This window comes from Eptatretus burgeri, chromosome 16, assembly GCF_056783735.1.
Source record: "Eptatretus burgeri isolate ZD-2024b chromosome 16, Ebu_testis_v1, whole genome shotgun sequence".
NCBI lineage: Eukaryota > Metazoa > Chordata > Myxini > Myxiniformes > Myxinidae > Eptatretus > Eptatretus burgeri.
In genome coordinates, this window is record NC_140976.1 from 41,355,868 (window position 1) to 41,381,229 (window position 25,362).

The 25,362-nt window shown below is 44.0% G+C and overlaps 1 protein-coding gene across 8 annotated transcripts in view; it reads right to left on the reverse strand.

Moving 5' to 3' along the window:
* The window catches only part of LOC147010935 (uncharacterized), a 234,455-nt gene that overhangs the window by 201,241 nt on the left and 7,852 nt on the right, over positions 1 to 25,362 (reverse strand). For 3 of the 8 annotated variants that reach the window (XM_085859816.1, XM_085859814.1, XM_085859813.1), the window contains 4 exons: positions 23,612 to 23,881; positions 17,295 to 17,381; positions 15,910 to 15,948; positions 8,372 to 8,458 (listed from right to left, as the gene is read on the reverse strand). In XM_085859816.1, coding sequence (XP_085715942.1) covers positions 8,372 to 8,458; positions 15,910 to 15,948; positions 17,295 to 17,381; positions 23,612 to 23,879 — 481 coding nt within the window. In that variant the 5' untranslated portion in view covers positions 23,880 to 23,881. Of the gene's footprint in view, positions 1 to 8,371; positions 8,459 to 15,909; positions 15,949 to 17,294; positions 17,382 to 21,729; positions 21,944 to 23,611; positions 23,882 to 25,362 lie in introns of those variants that run through there. The other 5 variants (XM_085859817.1, XM_085859818.1, XM_085859819.1 and 2 more) reach the window with 5 other exon arrangements.

Here is a 25,362-nt window from a genome sequence, read left to right on the forward strand (position 1 = left end):
TCCACAGAAACCTGCTCTCTCATGCACAGATTCAACCCACCTCGTCTTCAATTATCTTAGCCATCCCCCCGCTCTTGCTACTCTGAATCCTGTGGTGAGGCTGTTGATTTAAAACAACTTGCATTCTCCTCCGAGAAGGCAAATCCGACTGAAGGCAACCTCAGGTCAATCCACAAAGCCCGCAACAAGTGTGTGTATACTCAGGAGAGGCAGAAAACATTACCTGTCCAAATCTAAAGAATGAACTTTCAAACTTGTCTCTCCCTCTAAAACCTGGTGGCACCTTGTCAAGTCAGTCTCTGGTGTATGCTCCACTTCAGTCCCTTCCCCTCTTCAAATGGCACCACAGCTGACTCCGCTCGTGAAGAAGGCTGAATGCCTGAATTCTGTGTTTCTTCAAAATCTTGTGTCCTGAATCCCTCCCTCTCTGCACCAATCCTTCCGAGTCTTAACCAACTGCACCTGGATTAATGTGTCTCTTGTACCTCAAATTGGGGAAAAATTTCTGGCAACCCTTGACTAACTCTGCAACTGGACTGGATGGCATCAGCTCATTTGTCCTAAAAAAAACTCTGGTACTCTGCGCATTGGACATGCTATTTCGACTCTCCCAACAGTGGTAGAGGCCCTCAATATCAGTCAGGAGATCAGGGCTGTCTCTCTGGATAAATCTCAAGCTTTTGATACAGTCTGGCATCCTGCCCCACTCTCCAAACTGTCTGCCTATGGAATCCGAGACCAACTCCACTCTTGGCTTACTGACTTACTCTACTCTCGTAGCCAACTTGTGGCTCTCAACGGAACCCATTCTTCTCCTCTCCCTTTCAAGGCTGAAGTACCATGAGCCAGTGTTCTAGGCCCATCTTATTCCTAATCTTCATCAATGATCTCACTGACTCCTTGGAAAATCCTCTATCTCTTTGCTGATTACCCCAATCTCTGCCGTGACATCTCTCATTCTTCGAACAGATGGACAAGCATCCTCTCTTTTTTTCACAAGATGGTACTACAGGGATTTTCAGTAACCAAAACAGGGAATATGAAGGAGGTGGGTTTGGGGTGGATCAGTGGGGGAGAAAAGGTCAGGGTTTTGGATGGGGGAAGATATGAAATGGTAATGAACAGCTGTTTTGAAGACCTGGAGGGAGGAGTGGAATTGAAGAGAGTGTGGGAGTTTGTTCCAGTGGTGGGAAAAAAAAGATAGGAATGAAAGAGTGGAAGTGAGCAGTGATTCTTGATTTCGGCAGTTTCATCAGAAGTGGGTTTTGGCGGACCTTGAGCGCCCTGAGGAAATATAGGGGGGGGACAGATCACAGACAGATTGGGGTGGGGGGGGGGGCAAGGCTGGAGAGGAGATGGCAGAAGACAGAAAGACCACCGAACTGCCTGCGGTGAGAGAGTGGAAGGCAAATCAAAGCCTCTTCCCTCTTCTCAGAACTTGCCAAAATCACAAGCTGGTCAAACATTTGAGACATGTCTTTCAATCCTGAGAAATCTATCTCTATCTCTATCTCTATCTCTCCGAAAGCAACGTACCGCAAATTCTCCCATCTACTTTCTCCCTCTGCACTGCTGTTGGTGTTTCCCCTTTCTCCTACTGTTCCCTTTGTTATGTTGTGTCCTGATTTGTTCAGTGTCATCGCTCTTCCATAGGCCGAGACCATGTATATTCAAAAATATATATATATATAAATATATTTTAAAAACTGCTTCGATATAAATTCCTCTGCCTCGATTAGTGCTATGAGCTGAAGATGGCAGTTTTTTGCAGCATCACAGTCGCCTGATACTGTTGTGGGGCCGGGTCTCGGCGGCGAGCACGACCACCAGGGGGAGCAGTAGAGTCGGCTCCACCGAACACCCGGAATTTCGGTCGTACCTTTCAGATAAATCCGAAAGGTCACGGGTCCCTTATCGGACCGAAGATCGCCAATAGGTCGAGCACGTGGGATAGGGTCAATTGCCTATTTCAATATACCTAAATACCCACGTTGTCCAAACTACCAGGGAAATTCACCCTCTGCGTGATCCGGGCCGTTACCGAGCCGGATCAGAGTCGTACCCCGAGCGGAGAGTACCAGATTCCTGCCGGGCCAATTGCACGATTACACAACAATGAAGCCTTCTAATTCCCGTTCGCAGCGCAGCAAACCAATGATAAAAAGGACAAGGACGAGCTGGTACATTCAACAAAAAGGGCAATTTATTTACAACAATCAGGGGACGAGGGGAAGAATAATCGGGAGGGGAACACAGAGCAGAGTTATCATCACGACTAACCTAGGCAAATAATTTACAACAAAAAGCACTTAACAGTTCTACTTATAGACGGGGCCCAAGGACACACACACACACACACACACACACACACACACACACACACACACACACACACACACACACACACACACACACACACACACACACACACACACACACACACACACACACACACACACACACACACACACACACGGACCCCGTCGGGTCTTTATTGAAGGCTTCCAGCTCGAGGAAAGGGTGAGCTGGAGACCAGAGCTATCTTGGACCTGTCCACCTCGTGTGGTCTTTGACATTCTGGATCGGCGGGACTCGAACCCGCAGCAACGATGCCTCGCCAAGTACCAGGGACGGAGGATGGACGGACGCCAACCAGCGCGAGTGCGGACAAGGCAGCGAGCGCCAGCAGGCAAGGCGAAGCGATCCAAGATGGTCCGGCAGGCAAACCCCAACTCCAACTGCTTCCAGGCAGATCGTGCCAATGAATTATTCCCCCTTCTCCAGAGGGGAAGAGCCGCCTCCTCCGACCCGCTCTCCCTCACTGGACGGTTTTGGCACGCAAATGCGCTCGTCGCCCCCGTGATTGGCCAAAAGGGGCGCCAAGTCCACTGATTGGGCCGGGGGGAGAGCGTGGTGGGCATCACGGCAGACCGCCCCCCAAACAGGAAGATGAGTAATGTTGTCCTGCGTTGGCTGCCATTGGCCGAACGACGGCAAACTCGCTCGCATCTTTCTGATTGGTCGAGAGAGACACCAAGTCCTTCATTGAACTCCGCCCACCGTGGGCGTTATGGCATCAGGATGGAGTGAAGGTGAAGGTGTTGTTGTTGTGAAAGCAAAGATGTAAAAGAAAACCCTGACTATCAAAATAACTCTGCAGCGCACGAACATTTAATCACCCATCAGATCAGGGGTCGGGAACCTTTTTGACTCAGAGAGCCATGAAAGCAAAATATTTGGAAATCTATTTCAGTGAGAGCCATATAATATATTTTAAGACTGAATTCAACTAAATGTGAGTATAATAAGCCTCAATTTATTCTTTTAAATAATGTTGTTATAATACTCACCATTAATGGGACTTCTGGTGCTGCATGGATTTGCTGATGGCTTTGTAGTCTGGTTGGTACTTGGTGAGGTTAAGCTTCATGCAAGCGTTGAGGCTTTCATCCGTTAGACATAATAGTAGGTTGGACTTGATGTTTTTAAGATGTGAGAATGACTGCTCACATGCATACGTAGATCCAAACAAGGTCAATACAGCAATACTCACACGCTGCAGTGTGTGGTATGTGACAGGAAGCGCATTCCAAGTTTTGATAATCAGCTGGTCTTCAGGTTGAAGTTTTTTCATTTCTGTCCACATGTGCTTGCTCACCAACTCCGCTTTCTGTCGTGCGATTCTTTCCAAATCTTCATCCAGTGACTTGAACTTATTCACCCACATGTCTGAGGCCTTCAGGTCAGCCACTTCTGCTTCAAAATCTCTGACGGAGACACCAGGAATGTAACTCAGGTCGGCTGTGTTAAGTGAACACTCGTTTGGATGGGTGATGAACTTAAAAAGACGAGTGTGCTCACGAAATTCTCCAAAGCGTGCTTTGAATGACTGTAGGAGACTGGATGTGAAGCCAGCTAACTGGTGGAGATCAAAGTTTTGAGTGGGCTCACTTGCTGTGCATGCATCTTTAAATTGTCGCAGTTTTTCAAAATGTAGTAAACGACCTGTTTCAAGATCCATGATAAAGAGCTCAAGCTTGTTTTCAAAAGCAAACATGGCTTGTTGAAGGGATAACACTGTATTTCCAATGCCTTGCATTTTCACGTTGAGCTGGTTCAGATGTTCAGTCATATCCACGAGATAGTAAAACTTGAGGAGCCACTCAGTTTTGGCTAGCTCAGGATGCTCAATCCCTTTCATTTCAAGGAAAGTCCGGATTTCGTTCAGGCAAGCCGCAAAACGACTAAGCACCTTCCCTCTTGACAACCAACGCACATTGCTGTGCAAAAGCAGACCGTGATAGTTATTTCCAACTTCATCCAGCAGTGTTTTAAACTGGCGACCATTTAAGGCTCGGGCAACAATAAAGTTGATCACACGAATGACCAGCGACATCACTTCGCCAAGCTGCCCATCACACATCTGAGCACAAAGTGCCTCCTGGTGTAGAATGCAATGGAAACTTGGGATGGGTCTATTTTCATGTTCACGGAGAAGCGCCACAAATCCTTTGTTTTTCCCAACCATACACGGAGCACCATCAGTACACACTGAGATAAGTTTATCCATAGGTAGATTTTTTTTCTTGAGCGAACTCCATGAAAGACTTGAATAAATACTCACCTCTTGTGGACCCTTTTATTGGCAGAACAGCAATACTTTCTTCGCGCAGTGTATCACCAGCAGCATATCTTGCAATCACACTGAACTGCGACAAATGGCTTGCGTCTGTTGACTCATCCAAAGCCAGGGAAAAGAACGGCGCTGTATTTATGTCCTTCACTTGCGTTTCCTCCACTTGGTTTGCCATCATGATGGTACGATCATGAACAGCTCTTGCCGACAGAGGCATGTCTTGTATCCGTTTGATTATCTTGTCTTTGTTCGGAAGATCATCAAAAAGTTCATTGGCTACATCCAGCATGAACGTTTTAGCATCCTCGCCATCTGTGAATGGTTTTCCGTTCCTCACTATTGATAAAGATCCAGCAAAGCGAGCAGAATTATAGTCACCTTGCCAGGTCCATACGCGGAGTTGCTGCTGGCTGGCTTGCACCCTGCTCAGTAGCTCTTGGCACGCTTTCTTTCTGCTGTCTCCCGCAGGGTATTTTGATGCAAAGGTAGCATGGCGCGTGTCGAAGTGCCGCTTTATATTCGACTGTTTCATCGATACAATTTTGTCATTACAAATTAGACACACCACAGAACCTGCTCTCTCCACAAAGGCGAATTCTTTGGCCCATTCGTCCTGAAATGTACGATGCTCCTCATCTTTTTTTCTTTTCGCCATCTTCTTCGTCGAAGGGTTAGCTTTGAGCAAGTGAGAGAGAGAGGGAGATGTTGACCCAACTGAGGCTTGGCAAATAGTGAGTCTGGCTGGCCTGTGCACGGGCTTATATACTCGAGAGGTGCGGCTCGGCCGGCCGACTCTGGGATGCTGTCGCCTCAGCGGTGGCGCGTGATTGGTCGAGATGAATTCCGCTACGCGTGTCGGCGGCGGCACGTCATTAGAGGAACCGAAATCACTAGTCGCCTCGGCCGCATGACTGGACGAAACGAAAACCGCTTCAGCCAATTCGGAGGCGTTTTTTCTTCTCTCCTTCTGCCAAGTTCAGCCCTGCACATGAATGAAGCACGACACCATTCAAACTATAGGTAAAGCTTCCGCAAGAAATATTGGGCTTTCAAAGTTTCAAGCTCCAATTTTATCTGCGAGCCAGATGCAATCATCAAAAGAGCCACACCTGGCTCGCAAGCCACACGTTCCCGACCCCTGCATTAGATGATTAGACACAGGGGACGGGACCCTAACTAGAAACACATACCGATATAACTGCTCTATAGGACCTGGCTGTTGTGTGCAGTAAGCTTCCAAATTCGTAACAATACTGCTTCCCCAACTAATATTACATGGTGGAGGGCAAATCCTCTTGAATTTCTCAAACCAGCCCTTGTGTGAGTTACCGTTCATGGTTGAACTGGAGACTTTGGAATGGTTACCACATTTCAGGACATGCCTCCATTGATCTGACTAGACTGGGATGCTGGAATGGCGAAGAACCATGACCATTACAATGCTAAAGTGGCAATTATTTGCTTTAAACACTGGTGACGTGGTTTGAGAATGCGTTTGATAATGAAGCATGAGAACGGGGGTTCAAGTTCAGGTGTCGGAAAAATAAGGGTTTGAGAATGGGTCTTTGAGAATAGTGGTTTGAGTACGGGTGGAGATGGGGATGGGCCAGGCACCTGCCTGAGGGATGGCCAGAAGCCCCTGCAGTACCAGCGGAAAGCGGACGCAGTGACGCGCTGCTCTGACGCATGCTCCCTGACCTGACCTAGTACTGGTACTTACAAGAGTTGTACGTTCAAAACGTTGTTCATCAAGGGTCGTAAAAGGGTGTTTTAGGAGCCTTTATGATAAAGGGAGGTCAAACAACGTTTTTCATCATGAGCAAAATGGACATGCCAGTGAAACGTTGATCATACACCCGTGAAAAAGAAGATCGAGATTATCGCATTTTACAACTCTTGTAAGAATCAGGACCAGACGTGTAAGAAATTTGGACATAACACGACGACATTGATGCTAATGGTGAAGAATGAGGAAATAATAGTTCAGTGTGAAAGGTTCGAAGAAAATAGTGAGCGGAAGACGGGTCCTTTTACCCGGACATGGAAAACGAACTTGTTACGGAGTTTAAACGGATATGTGCTCAAGGACTGAAAGTGTATTTAGTATTTTTTTTTTTCCGAGGTTCACACAATTCAAATTGCAATGATGTAAAAACTGACATCTATGCAGCCAATCTGAAGAACAATTACCATTACAAGAGCATGTCATGGCTTTTTGAAAAGTATTAGTGCATATGTGCTCCACCAAATCAAAAAATAGGTGCATACGCTCATTATCCAGATTTTATTGTTTATAATTTTGGCCCAATCTCTCAATGGTAAAATATATACAGTATATATATATATATATATATATATATATATATATATATATATATATATATATATATATATATATATATATATATATACACACATATACAGTCATGCGCCACTTAACGACGGGGTAACGTTGTGAGAAACGCGTCGTTAAGCGACGTCGTCGTTGTGCGAACATCATTTTTTTTTTCGTACATCGTACTTACACAAACCTAGAAACCTAGGCTAGATGGTGTAGCCTATTGCTCCTCGGACACAAACGTGTACAGCATGTTACTGTACTGAATACTGTCGGCAATTGTAACACACATCCAAGAGACAGAAGACACGTTAGATTTACCTTTGTGCTATTCATGACGGCCATCGGTGTTGTTAGCAGCAGCTTACAATCTCCTCTCGCATCGATTATAGAAAGATGAATAAATAGCGTTTAGATTTTATAAATACGTAATCATTACATCGATGTTATAATTTACAAATGAATAAACGAGCACCTGTCAATTATGATATATATTTTCGGAACAGTGCGAATGTTTCAACAACATGAAAAGCTTCACTAAAAATAAATTTGTGTTTTAATTGACGAACAACAACGATTTATTTGTGGAATTCTTCAATTCAAAGGTAATTTACTTGCTGGAAGGTAAACGTGGAAACATTGGTTCAGTTTGAAAGCCGATTTCCTTGAATCCCGATTTAGCATGATCCTGTTTTTTCGCGATGACATTTTATGGACCTCAACGATCGCATTATAACAGGGCCACACTCCTCCTCCTCCTCTTCTTCTTCTTTTGGCTGCTCCCGTTAGGGGTCGCCACAGCGGATCATCCGTATGATCCGCATAGTGATTTGGCACAGGTTTTACGCCGGATGCCATTCCAGACGCAAACCTGGTCGCCTCTTCTGACACAGGGATAGTAACAGGGCCACACTGTCGTTGTTTATTATCATTATGAGGTATTATGAACTGTAGAGTGTACATAATTGTATGTGCTATTTTTATACGAGGCGACATCACTTGGCGATAGGAATTTTTCAGCTAAATATTATTATTTTTTTTTTTTCAGAGCTGGCAGACCTGTCGTATATGCGATCCATCGGTGCCCGGAACGTCGTTAAGCGGCGCATGACTGTGTGTATATATATATATATATATATATATATATATATATATATATATATATATATATATATATATATATATATATATATATATATATATATCTTCACCAAAATCTAATCAATCACTCCTCATCAAAGACCCAACCTCTCCACAAAGTTTTGTTTGAATAAGTCCATAAACTTTTGAGGTATCGGGCTCACAGACAGGCAGACAAACAAACAAAGAGGGGTGAAAACATAACCTCAGTCCACCTCCAGTGACGGAGGCAATAGGAGTTCAATTTTCAAAATCACCTTGATTGAATGCTGATATTACCATTCCTGCTTTCCGATCATGTCTTCTCTTTCGTTTTGCTTTCACAGCAGAATGCTTTCCCCTTCCTAAAAACATAAAAGACCACTCATAGTCTCTAAAAATAAATTCCAGTCCACAATATTTTACTGCAAGTATTTCCATATTATATATATATATATATATATATATATATATATATATATATATATATATATATATATATATATATATATATATATATATATATATATATATATATATATATATATATATATATATATATATATATATATATATTGTTAAGGGTTCAGCGGTGTCGGGATTCGTAGCCAAATGTTACAGATTCGGCACCACCCTAACCACCCCGTCTCCGGGGTTATAACGTCGGTTGGTTCGGCACAATTCTCGGGTTACGCGTCTCGAACCACGATACCAAAATACACCTGCACCTTGCCAGCTGGGGGAATATACCCTGATTACAGTCTGGTTTTGTCAGAGACCGAGCGGAGTCGACCGGTCTGTAACCATTTTCGTTTTATATCCAAATCGAGCGAATTGTTTCTCAGCGCGGCACGAACAAACCCAAAGCAGCAACTTCATACAAATCAGTCCGATTTATTGGGGACATTGAGGAACACGACACAAGCAAAACATTCACGACAATGTTTTACTTAATCTATAACCCGTTCTTAACTAGGGAGATACGGATTACGGGTTTCGAAGGGGTCCCTAATGAGATAAGCCTTAAACGACATGCAGACAAGACACGGACAGCTTGCAGACAAGACATAGACAGCATGCAGACAAGACAGAGTACTTGGTGATGTTTCATGGACGAGAGGAAAGTGTCGAAAGCACGAATGTCGCTCGTAACAAGCCAATGTCCACGGATTCGAGCCCCAAGCTCGAGCACGCCGCGTGGCAAGATGGCGCTCGTCCTCCTTTGTCGCACCGCCCACGCACGCGGCCTCCGCACGTTCAGATCCCGCGAGGTCGACTGCACCAGACCGTCAGGTCAATGATGGGTTTCAGCTGGTTTCTCATAAGGTCAAGCATACAAGTCCAGGCCTGGCCTGTTCACCATGCCTCCTTCACGAAGCAGATCGCAGACAGACACAGCCGTCCCCTACACAGCAGATCACGACTCGCGCTAGTCATTTCTCATCCAGCCAAGGGCAAACAGACCTCATGCAGTCCTTTCGCTGCCTTTCCTTCGGCCCTGGCTCGCTTCTCCAGGCCACAGAAGGCAGACCCGGCGCGCCCAGGTTCAGTTTCTCTCTCTGCAGAATCACCACTGTCTTTTCTTTTTCTGCTCGCCTCAAAGCCCCAGCACGCCTCAAAACCGACTGCAGTTTTTGTACTTCTCCAGTTTCACTTCCTCTTTTCTGGCGCTGGCTTGCCTCAAAGCCAACTGCAGTTTTGTACTTCTCCAGTTTCACTTCCTGTTTTCTGGCACTGGCTCGCCTCAAAGCCGACTGCAGTTTTGTACTTCTCCAGTTTCACTTTTATACGATACTTTCCACTCCAGTTTCACTTTTATACTTTCACACCGGTCAACAAGCATACGAGACTAAGGATTCCTCACTCCTTGGGTGTCGTTTCTCTGGTCTCTGTATATGCTCCGACTGAGAAGAGTGATCCCACTGTAAATGACAACTTTTGTCTGTGGTTGATCACTGCTTCAGGCAAGATACTCTTCTTGTCTTGGGGGATTTCAATGCATCGACTGGAACTGACGGGGATTAGGGTGGTCCTTATTTCTCAACTTCAGATTTTCAAAGCTCCAACCCCCGGGATTCATTGAAATAGTCGAGAAAACTCTCCTGGTGAACTTTTTTTTCCAATCGGACAACATTTACCCCTCCCTCAGACCTTGAAGTTTCACCCTGAAAAAAAAAATTAGGGGGGCGGTGAGAAGAACGAGTAATACACATTACACAAACACACAGATCGACGTATCACATCAAAAGAGACGATTGGACATTACAGGAGCGTTTTAAAGTTCAGCACAGGTCGATAAGTCGTTCTAATGTCAGCTACCCCGAGCAACTGAGGCTAAACTTCAAGGTCGATGAGGGAGAGGTGAATGTTGTTGGAATTTGAAATAAAAACACCAGAAGAGTTTTCTCGACTATTCCAACGACTTCCGGGGGTTGGAGCTTAAAAAAATCCAAAGTTGAGAAATAAGGACTACCCTAACGGGGATGGTTATGAAACATGTGTTGGTCCCCATGGGTCTGAAACTGTGAACAAGAATAGCACCAAGTTCATTAACTTTGCATGAAGTCATGGACTTAGGGTGGCTGGTTCATGGTTCCAGCACCCACAGGCTCATCGCTGGACTTGGTATTCCAACGCTGGTGGTGTGGCAAAGGAGATTGACCATGTGCTCATTGATGGTCGCTGGAGGATGGTCCAGAACTACAGGGCCTACCGGAGTGCTCAGTTTCTCAATAGCAACCATAAGATTGTTGTAGCAACTCTGACGTTGCAGCTTAAATCCAGGAGAATGGTACCATCCCAGCCTAGGCTGGATGTTGGCAAGCTCAAGGATGAGAGGGTAGCTGAGGAGTTCGTGAACATGCTAAGTGGAGATTTGGAGGGTCTGAGTGCTTGAGGGAAGAGCTATGGAGTGTCTTCAAGACCACCGTCCTTGATGTTGCCTGTGGATGTCTTGGAACTCACCGTAGGGTGAAGAAGAATTTTGTCTCTCAAAGGACACTGGATACCATTGACCAGAATCACAGGACCAGACTGAATGGCAGAGCTGAGCAGTTTAGAGAGCTGAGGCGTAAAACTGTATGTGCACCAAGGGTGGACAAGGAGGCCTATGTACGAGGAATCTGTGAGTAGGTAGAGCATCACCTGTGGTCAAGGGATTCTCGTCCTGCTTTCAGGGGAATTTGCACATTGCGTTCCTCCAAGCCCGTCCCTCAATGTGATGCAGTTGAAGCGGAGGGTGGTGGGCTCTTGACAGAGGAGTCCGAAGTGAGGGCCCGCTAGGCCAGTTACTTTGAGCGGCTGCACCAGGCTGATCCACCAGCTGTTGATTTGGAGGTCAGGGGTGTTACTATCCCTATTGCTGACCCTTCAATTAACTGTAATCCACCTTCGTTTGTGGAAACACAGGCTTCGGTGAACTGGTTGAAATGGGGTAAACCTCCTGGGATGTGTGGCATCCATGCTGAACTTCTCAAGGCTGATGGGACTGCTGTACTCGTGTCATTGAATGCAGTTCTGTGCTCTGCCTGGAACACAGGCATCATCCCAACAGACAGGAAGAGGGGCCTTGTTGTCCCTATTTGAAAATGGAAGGGTAATTGCCAGGACTGGAGCAACCACCGAGGGCTGATGCTGATCTCGGTGCCGGGCAAGGTCTTTGCTCAGAAAATTATTGATGGGGTTCGCCACCATCTGCTTGAGCACCGGCGTGCAGAGCAGTCAGGCTTTACACCAAAGACGTCAACGATTGACCGTATCCTTGCTCTTCTCACCGAACGCAGAAGAGAGTTTCGGCAGGGACTGCTTGCAGCCTGTGTTGATCTCTCCAAAGCATTTGATTCAGTGAATTGGGATGCCCTCTGAAGGATTCTTGGTCTTCATGGGGTAAAACTGAAACTGATCAATATGATGTCTGAACTATATTCTGGATCAGAGAGTGCTGTGAGATGTGGTGATACCACCTCTGACATATTTCCAGTTGTTGCTGGAGTTTGTCAGGGGTGTGTACTGGCCCCCACACTTTTCAGCACTTGTATGGACTGGATTCTGAGGAGGATGTCAGAGAGATCACGCTGCAGTGCATCGTTTGGGAATGTCAAGATCTCTGACCTTGATTTCGCAGATGATGCAGTCATCTTTGTGGAGACACAATATATCATTTTGGGGGCCCTCGAGGTGCTGAATGAGGAGTCGGAGCCACTGGGATTACGGGTTTCCTGGGTCAAAACAAAAATCCAGGCATTCGCTGACATCATGGGTGCCACCATCTCGTCTGTACGTGTTTGTAGTGAGGATGTTGAGGTCACGGAGAGATTCACTTACCTTGGCAGTGATATTCATGTCTCTGCTGGCTGTGAGCCAGAGGTAAATAGACATCTGGGTCGGGCCTGGGGAATCAAGGATTTACTGGATCATGGGGTTTGGCGCTGCCAGTACCTGTGCAGCAGGAAGCCGAAAGTCCGAGTCTTCAGGTCCTTGATGCTTCCAGTCTTGTTCTACGGATGTGAGACTTGGACTCTGACCAGGGATCTGAGACGGCGACTTAATTCCTTTGGTTCCAGTCTCTTCGGAGAATCCTTGGCAATTGCTGGTTGGACTATGTCCAATGAGCGGCTGCTGAGAGAGACTTAAATGAGATTTGTTACCTGCATAGTCCAGGAGCGTCAGCTGCGGCTGTATGGGCATGTGGCTCGTTTTCCTCACGCTGATCCTGCTCACCAGATTCTCTCAGCGAGGGAGCCTCGTGAGTGGAGGAGGCCAATGTGCCGACCACGTGACTCGTGGTTGCAGCAGGTTGATCAGCATCTCAAGGAGATGGGGATGGGCCAGGTATCTGCCTGGGGGATGGCCAGACAAAGGCCCTGGAGGACTGGCGAAAAGTTGACACAGCAACATGCTGTTCCGGCGAATGTTCCCATACATGACCTGACAGTGGGTGAGAACTTCTCGTCCATCTAATTTTACACACTAAATCATGCCAATAGATGGAATGAGACAAGAGGAAGCAGGTAGGATGGAAAACGATTTACCAAATCAAATAAGACAAGTATTTACAAGGCACATCAAACAATCATGAAGCATGTATGTACAGGCACAAACGATGAAGAAAAGTACAGAAGAGCAGATTTTAACACTTGGTACATCTCCTCCAAACTCGGAAGCATCAGTATGTTGTCCTGATGAGCCCACAAAGGTGAAATCTAGACCCACATCTCTGCTTTCGTCTAGAGGCTTTAATCTCAGTCTGCAAAGGCTTGAGGACCATACGGATCCTTCCTAGTTTGGAGGTGATGTGTTGGTATAATTTATGTATGTAACATCAGCGTCGGTGTCGTAGGGTCAGTGTGCTTCTTTGGTTGAACATATTGTTACGGAAATGGCCCTTCGTAGGCTACTAAATATAGGATTAGCTCAGATCCCCCATTAAATGCATGTTGAGTCAGGTTGTTCGGTAAATGGACGTGACATGTGTCGGGAGGTGTAGGAAGCATGTTTATTGTTCGTTCAGTGGTGGTGTGCCGAGGGCTTCTTCTTCTTCCTTCCCCACTCCGGACGAGGCCCCGCCCAGTCAGCTGAGAGGGAATGGCCAAAAAGAGGAAGTAAAACTAAGGGGAGGAGTTTTGTCGGCTTAGTAAAAGGGAGGAGCGAGTGGCTCGCAAGGGAGCGAACGAAAAAGAAACTGTGGTGAAACTGAGCGCCGAGATGGCGCCGATCGGCTGTGTAGGGGACAGCTGTGTCCGTTTTTCGTGAGGAACGAGCTGAAAAAAGGCAGGGAAGGCAACAGAGAAATGACGAGTGTCGAGTCGCAATCTGCTGGATGAGCAGGGGCTTCGAGGCGAGCGAGAAAAGGAAAGACAGTGGTGGATCGGCCGGGAGAGAAAACTGAACCTGAGGGTCGAGTCTGCCATTGGCCGAGAAAGAAAAGGTGGAACTGAGAAACGACTGGTGGGAGTCGTGATCTGCTGTGTAGGGAACGGCTGTGTCTGTCTGCGATCTGCTTCGTGAAGGAGGCAGGAGAAATGACTAGAGGCTGCCTGCACGTCGAGTGGGCAATCGACTTTCATGATAAGGTCCTCGACACGTTTGATGATCCGCCTGCCGATCCACCTGCCGGAGCCCAAACACCTCGATTTGGCCTTATCTGGTGAACAGGCCAGGCCTGGATTTGTATGCTGGACCTTGTGAAAAGCCAGCTGGAGCATACCACCATGGATCTTTCGCTCTGGTGCAGTCGACCTCGCGGGGTCTAAACGCGCGAGAGTGCGTGCATGAGGTCTGCGACAAAAGGGTGAGCGCCATTTTGCCACGCGGCGTGTTCGAGCTGGGGGCCCGAATCCGTGGACATCGGCTTGTTACAAGCGACATTCGTGCTTTTGACACTTTCCTCTCGTCCATGAAACATCACCAAGTACTCTGTCTTGTCTGCATGTTGTTTAGGGCATATCTCGGTCGGGACCCCCTCAAAACCTGTAATCCGTAGTTCCCTAGTTAAGAACGGGTTAAAGATTGTTAATAAAAACATTGTCGTGAATATTTTGCTTGTGTTGTGTTCCCCGATGTTCCCCAATAAATCTGGTTGGTTCGTATGAAGTTGCCGCTGTGGATTAATTTGTGTCGCGTCGAGAAACGATCCGTTCGATTGGCATATAAAACCAAAATGGTTACAGACTGGCAGAAAACGCTCGGCATCTGACAAAACCAGTCTGCAACCGGGGTTCTATTTCCCCAACTGGTAAGGTCCAGGATTACGTTGGTATCGCGATTGAAGACGCGTGACCCGAGGCCTGTGCCGAGCCAGCCGGCGTTACAAGCCCCGGAGACGGCGGTGGTGAGCGTGGGGCCAAGAGTCGGGTGAGAATCCCGCCACCCCGGATCCGCAACAATATATTAAATGTACATATTTCTGCCCAAACATAGTGTGGATCAATTTCAAAGGAATGTTATCATACATGGAATGGACTAAATTCAAAAGTATAGTAATTTCCTTTCTCAATGTCACATCTGATGTTGGATACTAATGTAAATAAACAATGCATTCAAGGGAATTGTCACGCATGAGACTGTTACTTTGGAGGTTAAACTGCGTCCGCTCTGAGTCCGATATATCAGTGGTTGGATTTCAACCTTGGCCAAGTCATGTGTAAGACATTTAAAATTGTAAGTGCTGCTTCCTTGTTTGAGATAAGCAATGAAAGGATAGAACATGGATAGACCCCCAAGGGTTGGTATCCCAAGAAGGGGGAGGGGATGAAGATCTCTCCATAATTCCGGAAAGTTATGTCATCACTCAGGCCGTGGTCAGCTTGGGTCAATTCCGATGTTGTATAGTGTCTTTCAGCGTTTGTATTTTTCTATAAGGTTCAGTTTTCAATTTTATAAGGTTCAGACATGTTCACATATGTAGAAATACCAGACTTTAGTAATATTGAGAATGAATGGCGATGTTAAAATGTACTTCCGGTTTTTGGCTCCGATTATTGAAAATGCTTGATACTCAACAAGACGTTTATCACATTCAACCAAATTTGTGTATTATATTATATTTTTGTTAATATAAAGTCCAAATTGTTTTGAAGCAGTCACAAAGCAATCGGTAATCTGGATATCTCTAGGAAATGATGGCACATCCCTCATACTCAGTGCTTTTGTTTGTTTGAAGCATATTCCATTGCTGTCTCATGTATTTACCAGCATGTGTGCGCGCTATTTATGTTCTAGCTCCTCCATGAGCCTGAGACCTCGTAATTAACAATAAAATAAAATTAAAAAAAAAAATCTGATTTGTATCAGGTTGCTGGCATATTCAAAAGATTACCATCAGCAGAGGAATTGATCTTCTTCATCAAATGTTGAACTGTTAGAAAGACATTAAACACATCCATTAGTTATTGCAAATGATAAATGCTAATCAGATTGCTCAGCAATTATCACAGCTGCTTGGACAAACATGCACATTTAAACAATTTGAATCATGGAAGCGGAATCAAACCAATTCACAATAACTTGGGGGTTTTTTTGCTTCGGGAGTCGAAATGACATGGGGAAGTACACGAGCAAGGAGAGGGGGAAGCTAACCAGATATGCGTCCACCCACATTGTCACATCATTATACAGAGTGGCCATAAAGTCTGGAAACAGATGGCACAGCACCCCATTACACCAGAGTGGTGAGGGAATGGTTGGATGATAATTTCCCGAACTGGATTGGACGACGTAACCCTGTGGAGTGGGCTGCACGCTCGCCAGATCTGAACCCCCTTGATTACTTCTTCTCGTGTATGCTGAAGGTGCAGGTTTATTCAGTGAAAATCAGAGACACTAATCATCTGAGGCAACGCATCACGGATGCATGTGCAGGGATTGATGGAAATGCTGCATTAATGCACATTAATTGCAATTTTGCACAGTGCATTGAACTGTGCACTTCTCATGAGGGACAACATATTGAACATGTCATGTATTGTAATGTAATGTCAATAAACCAATTATAATGTATATTCGCCAATGTTTCCAGATTTTATGGCCACCCTGTACATACTTGTACTAAGTTTGATTTAAATCCCTTCAGCTGTTCTCAAGTATCACATTTCTACCTGACATGAACTCTTACCTGCAACTGCTTGATGCTGAATTATAATCACTTCATCTTTGCATTCTAATGTATATTTATACCAAGATTGGTCAAAATCCCTTCACTGGTTCACAAGTTAGCGTGGTAACAGAATTTTTATCGAACAGGACGTTTGACATTTGACATCTTCACCACATAATCTAATCAGCTGATCTTTCCATCATTACACATACTTGTACCAAGTTTGACTGAGATCCCTTCAGCTGTTAAGTTATCGCATTAACGAAAACCTATCACAGATAGACAACCTGAAAACATTATGCCAACAGTGACTTCGTCGGCAGATGCATAGAATATTATACACACATATATATATATATATATATATATATATATATATATATATATATATATATATATATATATATATATATATATATATATATATATATATATATATATATAGAAGGAAGGAGTGGTGAAAAAAGCTGATAACCAGGAAAACTGGACAGAGGTGGGCATGGTTGGGGGTGGGGGGAGGGGAGGAGGTTAATGAGAGTAGAAAAGATCATGGGTTTGGATAGGGGATGACCTGAGACACAGGTAATGAGTTCAATTTTAAAAATCACCTTGACTTAATGCTGTTATAACTGGTTCTGCTTTCTGATCATGTTTCTTCATTTGTTTTGCTTGCACAACAGGTTGCGTTCCCACACCTGAAAACATAAAAGACACTCAGTTTTTCATTTTAAAATAAATAAATAAAATTTTAAAATCCAGTTCGTGACATTTCTGCCCATACACAATGTAGATAATTTTAAAGGAATGCTATCATACATAGAATAGTCTAAATTCAAAAGTATTGTTGTGGTTCTGCGAAGCCGTCGCTCCTGAAGGCAAATGCATACAACATGCAGTGTGACCACTCCTTGGCTTTTTCACAAGATCTTGGCTATTCGTTGTTCACCTTGGCGTCTTGGTTTTCTTGGCGTATAGGTTTTCCATTATCATTGCTTTTCCGAAACCTTGTAATTCTTGGCTTTTTTCATTGGCTCACCTTGGCATTTATGAAAATGAAGAGTGGTCACACTGACAACATGTAGTGGTCCCCAGGCAATTATTTAATTACTATCCGTTTTCGTTAGCCCTTCCCTCATGTCCAGTGAGTATATGGGAGAAAATGCATTGTGAGGGCTTTTAGTTCAGTCTTTAATTCCATTCCCTATTCCTTTATCGATTTTAATTTACTCCACTTCGCACACACAACCTCTCCTTCATGCAAGCATACAAGCATGTTAACAGACAGCTTCATTGGCATATGCTACCGAGATGTTCGTATCTGCTCAAATCATGACCCCCCCCCCCCATTTGGTATCTAGTGCACGTTCATGGCCGGAAGGCGCTCCCAGAACCTTACACCCCATGTTAATCTTGGAACTCCATTGTGTGTACGAGTTTGGGGGCAAATTAGGCCATTTTCGTAGCCTCCCCGGGGGGACGACTCAGCAAAGCATCGGTGCACCAATGGAGGTGATGGAGAACGCTGACCAATCATCCTGATCCAACTTTGGGCTCCTCCCTCCTCAGGCGTCAAAATAAAAATAATACTCTGGCTGAAGAGTCGCTGAGAGCGTAATAGATTTTCACCCCTGTCTGTTTTATTATTATATTTTTAATATACACTGTCGAGGCTCATGTAAGAGCCAACACAAAAAACGTATAACAAGGGGAGCAAAAGACAAGAGGGGTGCACAAAACAATGTGGAACAGAGACATTAGGAGATCTGTGGAAGGGAGAGGGATGGGTTGGGGTACACGAGGTAAACAAGATGGACACGACATTGGCTTTCAGGAAGGAAAGCAGGGAATTTGAAGGAGGTGTATTTGGGGCGGATTAACGGGGGTAGAAAAAAATCATGGTTTTGGATGGGGTAAGATAAGAGATGGTGGTGAACAGCTGTTTTGAAGAGCTGGAGGGGAGAGAGTGGGATTGAACAGAGTGTGGCAGTTTGTTCCAAACACAGGAAAAGAAGAGGAATGAAAGAGTGAAGGTGAGCAGTGATTCTTGATTTTGGGAGTTTTACCAGAAGGGAGCGCCCCACGGAAATATTGAGGGAGGGGAGTGGGGGAGAGGGGGACAGATGGCCGGACAGAACAAGGGGGGGGGGGACAAAATATCTCAAAAAGTTGTGGTCGGATACAGACGAAATTTTGTGGAGAGTATGGGTGTGTGACAAGGACTAAATGATTATCTTTTGGTGAATATCTGACTAAGGATCTGGATCTGAGAATTTTAAGAGATTGGGCCAAAAACGATATATAGCAAGATATCTCAAAAAGATTTGGACGAAACTTTGTAGGCACGTTGGGTATGTAACAAGGAAGAATTGATTTGATTGTTGTGAAGATCCGAATCCGGATCCTGATCCAATAATTTTTTTAAAGTGATTCTTCACCATTGAGTGATCAGGCTAAAACAATATATAGCATGATGTATCAAAAGGTTGCAGACAAATTCAGACGAAACTTGGTGGACGAGTTGGTTAGGTGACAAAAGCCGATTAAATTTTAGTTCAGGTCCGAATTCAGATCCAGCCTATCACTGGAATACAAAACGTAAACTAAACAGCCTGGCAGAGGTATGCGCTCTACTGTGCCCTTCTAGTTTAAAATGTTTGATCCTCAACAGGATGTTCTTAACATTCAATCAAACCGAACCTGATAGTGCTGTGGCCATTCCCCATAAGGGCCCTAAAAAGCAGGGTAACCCCTCCCCAAGGTAGAACAAACCACAACCATAATTTTTTGGTTTATTGGGATGTCTGAAGTAGGAAATGGATGGTTGTGAAAAAATATATTGGGGATAGCATGTATTTTGGTCATGATTTGTGTTAGTAGTCTCCAATAATTTGGCGAATGTTGCGAAATCACGAAAATGACTGTTAAACCTGCAATTTTCAACCGATTTGCACAAATAAGGTGTCATTTTGTAGGAAATCTGAAAGGGCAGTACATAATTAGGTTGTGACAGTATTGTTTTGCCTAAAAAAAAAATATAGGAGTGTGTATGTGTCAAATCCAATTCCGAGGAACATGTTTTTAGTCCCTGTTATTTTACCAGTCCTTCTTTGTCTTTGTAGGGCAGAGAAACTTTCATCATTGAATACAGTACAAGAAAAGCATAATGGATGGTGAACCTCCTGATAAGAAACCTCGTTTGAACACTAAACAATGTATATTGTGCTTCAAATCCCTTTCAAAAGGAGGTGCTGTTGTCAAGAATCCAATCCAAGATGGCCTTAGGACTATCATGAATGTATGTAAGAAACGCAAAGATGATGTCTGAATTATTTTCACCCTTAGAAGACCAAATTCTTTCCAGCGAGATTCATGTGAGCTTCCAGAAACTTTGCCGTGCAAAATATACAAGTTCCTCAAACAATTACATGTATGATGATGCCGCAGATCCATCTACAAGTAATCCCTCATTGTGGCAAAGCAGTAGATCACATTCCTCCAATTCCAATATCTGTACTCAATATTTTGTTTGTGGCAAAGGAGACAAGAAATGAGAAAAATTGACTCCAATTACAACTGGAAGTGGTAAATCCACCAGACAGAGAGTTCTGGAAGCAGCCACCAAGCGAAATGATGAAGAGATTCATACTCGAATGCTTACGCATTCAGACCTCTTTGCCTTTGATGCAAAGTATCATCGGAGTTGTTATGGACATTATATCAGTGATCGCAACATTGAAGCAGCATGTTTGAAGGCAGCCACATCTGACAAAGAACAGACTTGTCATGAGAAAGCATTCCACGTTGTTCAGAATGAGCTTGAGAAATCAGTGCTATCCCAAAAATTGACTGTGACAAGCCTCTCTCTCCTGAAAGAAAAGTATGTCCAAGCATTGGTTGACATAGGGGTGACTGATGCACAACAATATTCGTCCTGGAAGTTAAAGACAAAGCTAAAAAATTATTCTGGAAACAGACTAATCTTCGTGTAACGCCGTGGACAATTAGACTTGGTCTGTTCAGGCAACATGACAATTGGTGATGCATTCCAACAAGCATCACACATGGAAACTGATGAAGACATTGAGTTTTCTGATTTACATTCAGCAAAAGATCAGCCTGATAAATATCAGATCTTGCATATGGCAGCAGCAATCCTGAGAAGCCATACAAGTAATATAACTGACAGTGACAACTACATATCTACTTTTGATCTGGAGCTGGAGGAGTGTGGAAAATTTGTGCCAGATTGTCCGTATGATTTTTCTTTCATGGTGTGTGAGCAAACAAGCATTTGACTCTGTATATTGCTTTGCCAATGGTGACTCTCAAACTTGGGAGCTGAAGATCATTGCTATATGCCAAAATATCATTGCTCTGAGGCACCAGTATCTAAGTCTGTTTCATTCTGGGATCCAGAATCACAAAAGAAGATTGTGACCTTTGCAGACATGAAGAAGTCCATTAACATAGATAAGGACACCAAGAAGTTGATGATTGATTCAGAAGTGTTATTTAGAAGGCTTCTGGCTGTGTCAAAACAGCGAAATGTGAACATGGAAACAGTCTTACAGCAAGAGCTTGCAGTCATCCCATCTGCCTTGTTCTATGATGATGGCAACATGAGGAAGTGTGTTGAAGCAGATCTAGCCAGTAAACTGGAATCAACAACAGAGGAAATCCTTGAGCTTCCACCATTTGATGGTCAAGGGATTTACATATATGATGGGATGGTGCTTCTCCAAGGGATACATGAAACACAGTTCAACACTTTCAGGGATATTGCACAGCTTATCTTGCGCAAAATTGTTGCCCTGCACAATAATTCATGGAACATCAAGTCTGTAGTCCTTGTGTTTGATAATTATGATGTTCCCCATTCTGTCAAATATCAAGAAAGACAACGCAGAGGTGGCACTTCTGCAGTTGCAAGTCATGTAATTTCTCCAGACAGAGTTGTGCCACATTACAGGAATTTCCTAAAGAATTCTGCTAACAAGGCAAACCTTGCAGCAGTCATATCACAGTCATTACTAGATGACCCACCTGGACTGATCAATGGCCAGAGTACAACTCTTGCAGGTGGATTTCCAGAAGCTGAGAGAGTTGTAACCATTGACTCAAATGGAAAAAGAAATCTTCTCCGGCTCTTCAGCACACAAGAAGAAGCAGACACTCGGATGCTTCTTCATGCCATTGACCTAGCATCATCTCATGAAAGGCTGATAGTGAAGTCAGATGATACAGATGTCCTCGTCTTGCTGGTTTACTATCTAAATGAAGGCAAAATGCCAAAGTTAACATTCATGCATTTTGGACACACTGGACAAAGAACAAATAGGGAAAGATTTATACAGGTTCATAGTATCTGTCAAAATGTAGGAGAAAATGTAGCACGTGCCTTACCATCTGCACACGCCCTTACTGGGTGTGATAGCACCAGTAGTCTCTACAAGATTGGCAAGAAAACAGCCTTCAGTAAGCTAGTTCAATATGCAGAGGATTCCTGCTCTGAGCACAACTCCTGATTTGACATAAAACCTGCAGGATGCTCGTCGGTACACATTAGCATTGTAGTGGGGCAACTTAGCATAACAATTGTGCATTTTGTGAGGAAAGCACCAAATTTGGCACACTAGTAGCCTATCATATTATGAACAGATTTGGATATTGGGCCATCTCAAAATTTTTGATGGCAGTGGAAAATGGCTGCCACAGCCATCAGCGGCTGAATTTGATATGGCCCAATATCCAAATCTGTTCATAATATGATAGGCTACTAGTGTGCCAAATTTGGTGCTTTCCTCACAAAATGCACAATTGTTATGCTATATTTAGCTAAGTTGCCCCACTATTGGATGGAAACAAAAATAAATCCAATCGCAACTTATGTACAACCTTAGATGAGTTATGGTATGAATTTGCTTGCAAGAGTGACAAACCTGCATCAGCATTTCCTCCAACTGAGGATGCTTTCCTTCAACATGTGTTGCGTGCCAAGTCCCAGTTAACTATATGGATGCAATGTTAAGTTTCCAAACCACAACAGTTGAGCCCAATTGGTAATGGCTGGAAATGGGATGAGGACACATCTTCCATGCAACCTGTTTACTATGTGAAAGAGGCTGCACCCATTGAAGTCCGAGACCTAACTCACATGTACTGTATGGATGCTGAATGAAAGACTTCACAGAAGTGCCACTGTTTGACATTAGGATTGCCTTGCACTGACTTCTGTTCACGTCTCGGTATGGAATATGACAACAAATGTGAAGCCCCTGTTTCTGCAGATGAGTGATTTGGACAGTGATGATTTTGATTAAATCTCTTTGTGAATTTCATATTGAGGACCATTTTATGCAGAATGTTTTGTTAAATATATTTGCTAGTTTCAGTGTTAAAGCAAAAAATATTAGGATACAACAAAATGTAAGATAGCGTTTCGGAATAAAATTAGTTAGTAAAATCACATTTTTTCAGTTTTGAAAACTTAATGATTCCGATTTAGCTACTGAGATGATCTGAAAGCAACATACTCTTGATTCTGTACAAAATGAGATTTTAATTATGAAAACTGGTTGATAATTGAAGATTTAACAGTCATTTTTATGATTTTTCCGAAACGCAAAAAATTTCAGGCATTATAATTACAAATTCCACCAAAAATACATGCTATCCCCAATATATATTTTCACAACCATCCATTTCCTACTTCAGACATCCTAATACACCAACAAAAATATGGTTGTGCTTTTTTCTACCCTGGGGAGGGGTTACCCTTTTTTTTTTCCAGCCATGCCACAGCACTATGAGGACAAAACGAGAAATGAAGGGGAAAAGAGGGAGGAGGTAGGGTGGACATGTAACAACGCAAAATTCAGACTTTTAGTGAAAAAAAAATTATTAACTCCTGCCTCATTTGCATTACCTCCATCTGCAGTAAGAGCTGGAGCTGCCATATTGATCCTGGTCATATCTTCAGCTTTTACTTTCACACAAAGCTCCTTATCTTTTTCAAACAGGGAAACAGCATCACCCAAGCTCTTGACGAAAGCCTGAACCGATGAAAATCCACTTTCCCTTACTGAAAGGCCATTTTTGTACAACTGACCATAGATGGAGTTCAAGGAATTCACAGGTACTCCTTCAGGATGCGATTTAATGATGTCCAAGGTCCTCTTCTTTTTCTGCGCCATGGCTGAAAATGAGAAACACATCACTTTTAGGAGAGTCGATTTATCATTACCTGTACTTACAAGATAAAAATAACCACATTTGGTCTCTTTCAAAATAGGTGTGACACAAAATGATTACATTCTTCTGCGACATTCTGTTAAAGTGCACAATAGTCTAGAAAATGTCACGGTAAATGTCACAGTAACGTCATGACACTTTTCACTTGGGAGAATTTCCTTTACGCATTTATTTGTGAAACTTTGAAACCTCTTCAGCAGATATAGTTTAGTCCCCAACATCTCATTGCTCTGTTTCAGAAATTGATTTTCCAGAGAAAGGAGCTATTGGAGATTTCAAAAAGGAATGATAATCATCAGCAATAACAGGCACCTCCATCAGGAGAATGTCAAACATCCTAATGTAATGTGTTGGGTGAAGAAGGCATTATAGAGGGGGATATGTTATATATTTCTAAGTGTATAATGTGCAGTGCAATAAAGAAAATTATATACTGTATGAGAAATTGCTTATATATGTGTGCAATCTCTAGGGTGAAACACACTCTATGGGGAAACAGGTTCATATAGGTGTGGCATTCGTTTGCAGCTTAGTTTGTGTAGCAATCCATTGAGATGTGCCCTCTCTTTTGTGTCTTGGAATCCATGGCTGGTATAAGGAGGAAATGTGTTTTCATTGTTGGAAGGCAATGAAGCTGAGAAAACACTTCTGTGAGAGGAATAATGCCAAGAGCAATATGCCACAAATCTTTCAAAAATCATTGAGACGCGCACCAGCTTTTGCGTGAGAGAAAGGAACTTCGCAAATCTGATTGTGGTGGAAAGATGTGTCTGTGCCCCACCAGTGAAGGAGGAATGTTTGGGGGGAGGGGGGTCAGGAGAGGATGCATGGGGGAGACAATATGGATACAGTAAAATTGGAAATTTGGAAGGAGTAGGGATTGGGGGGAGGGGGGTTAACGAGGGCACAAAAGATCATGGTTTTGGATTGGGGACAATCTGAGATGGTGGTGAACAGCTATCCTGAAGACCTGGAAGGAAGAATGAGATTGAAGAGGATGTGGAAGTTGGTTCCACGGGTGTGAAAAAGGGGAACAAATGAGTAGAGGTGAACAGTGAACCAGGATTTTGGTAGTTGCACCAGAAGGGGGTTGTCGGTGGACTGTGTGTACCCCACAAAAACCTAGGGGGAGACAAAGCATGGAAAGAGTAGAGGGTACAAGACCAGAGAGGAGGCAGTAGAAGACAGAGAGACCACCGACCTGTATGCAATGGCGAAGTGGTAGGCCCATAGACTCAGCTAAAAAGGCCTTGGTTTCCACGGCATCAAGCCGTACAAGATGTGAGGCGGGGAGCCAGCAAAGAGGGGAGAGCTATAGTTCATCAAGCTGCGGAGAAGGCCTTCTTGGCGGGTAGAAGACCTTCAGTCAAACATGAGGCATGGTCATCCACTTCATGAAATAATTAGGCTGAAAAACTTCCATGG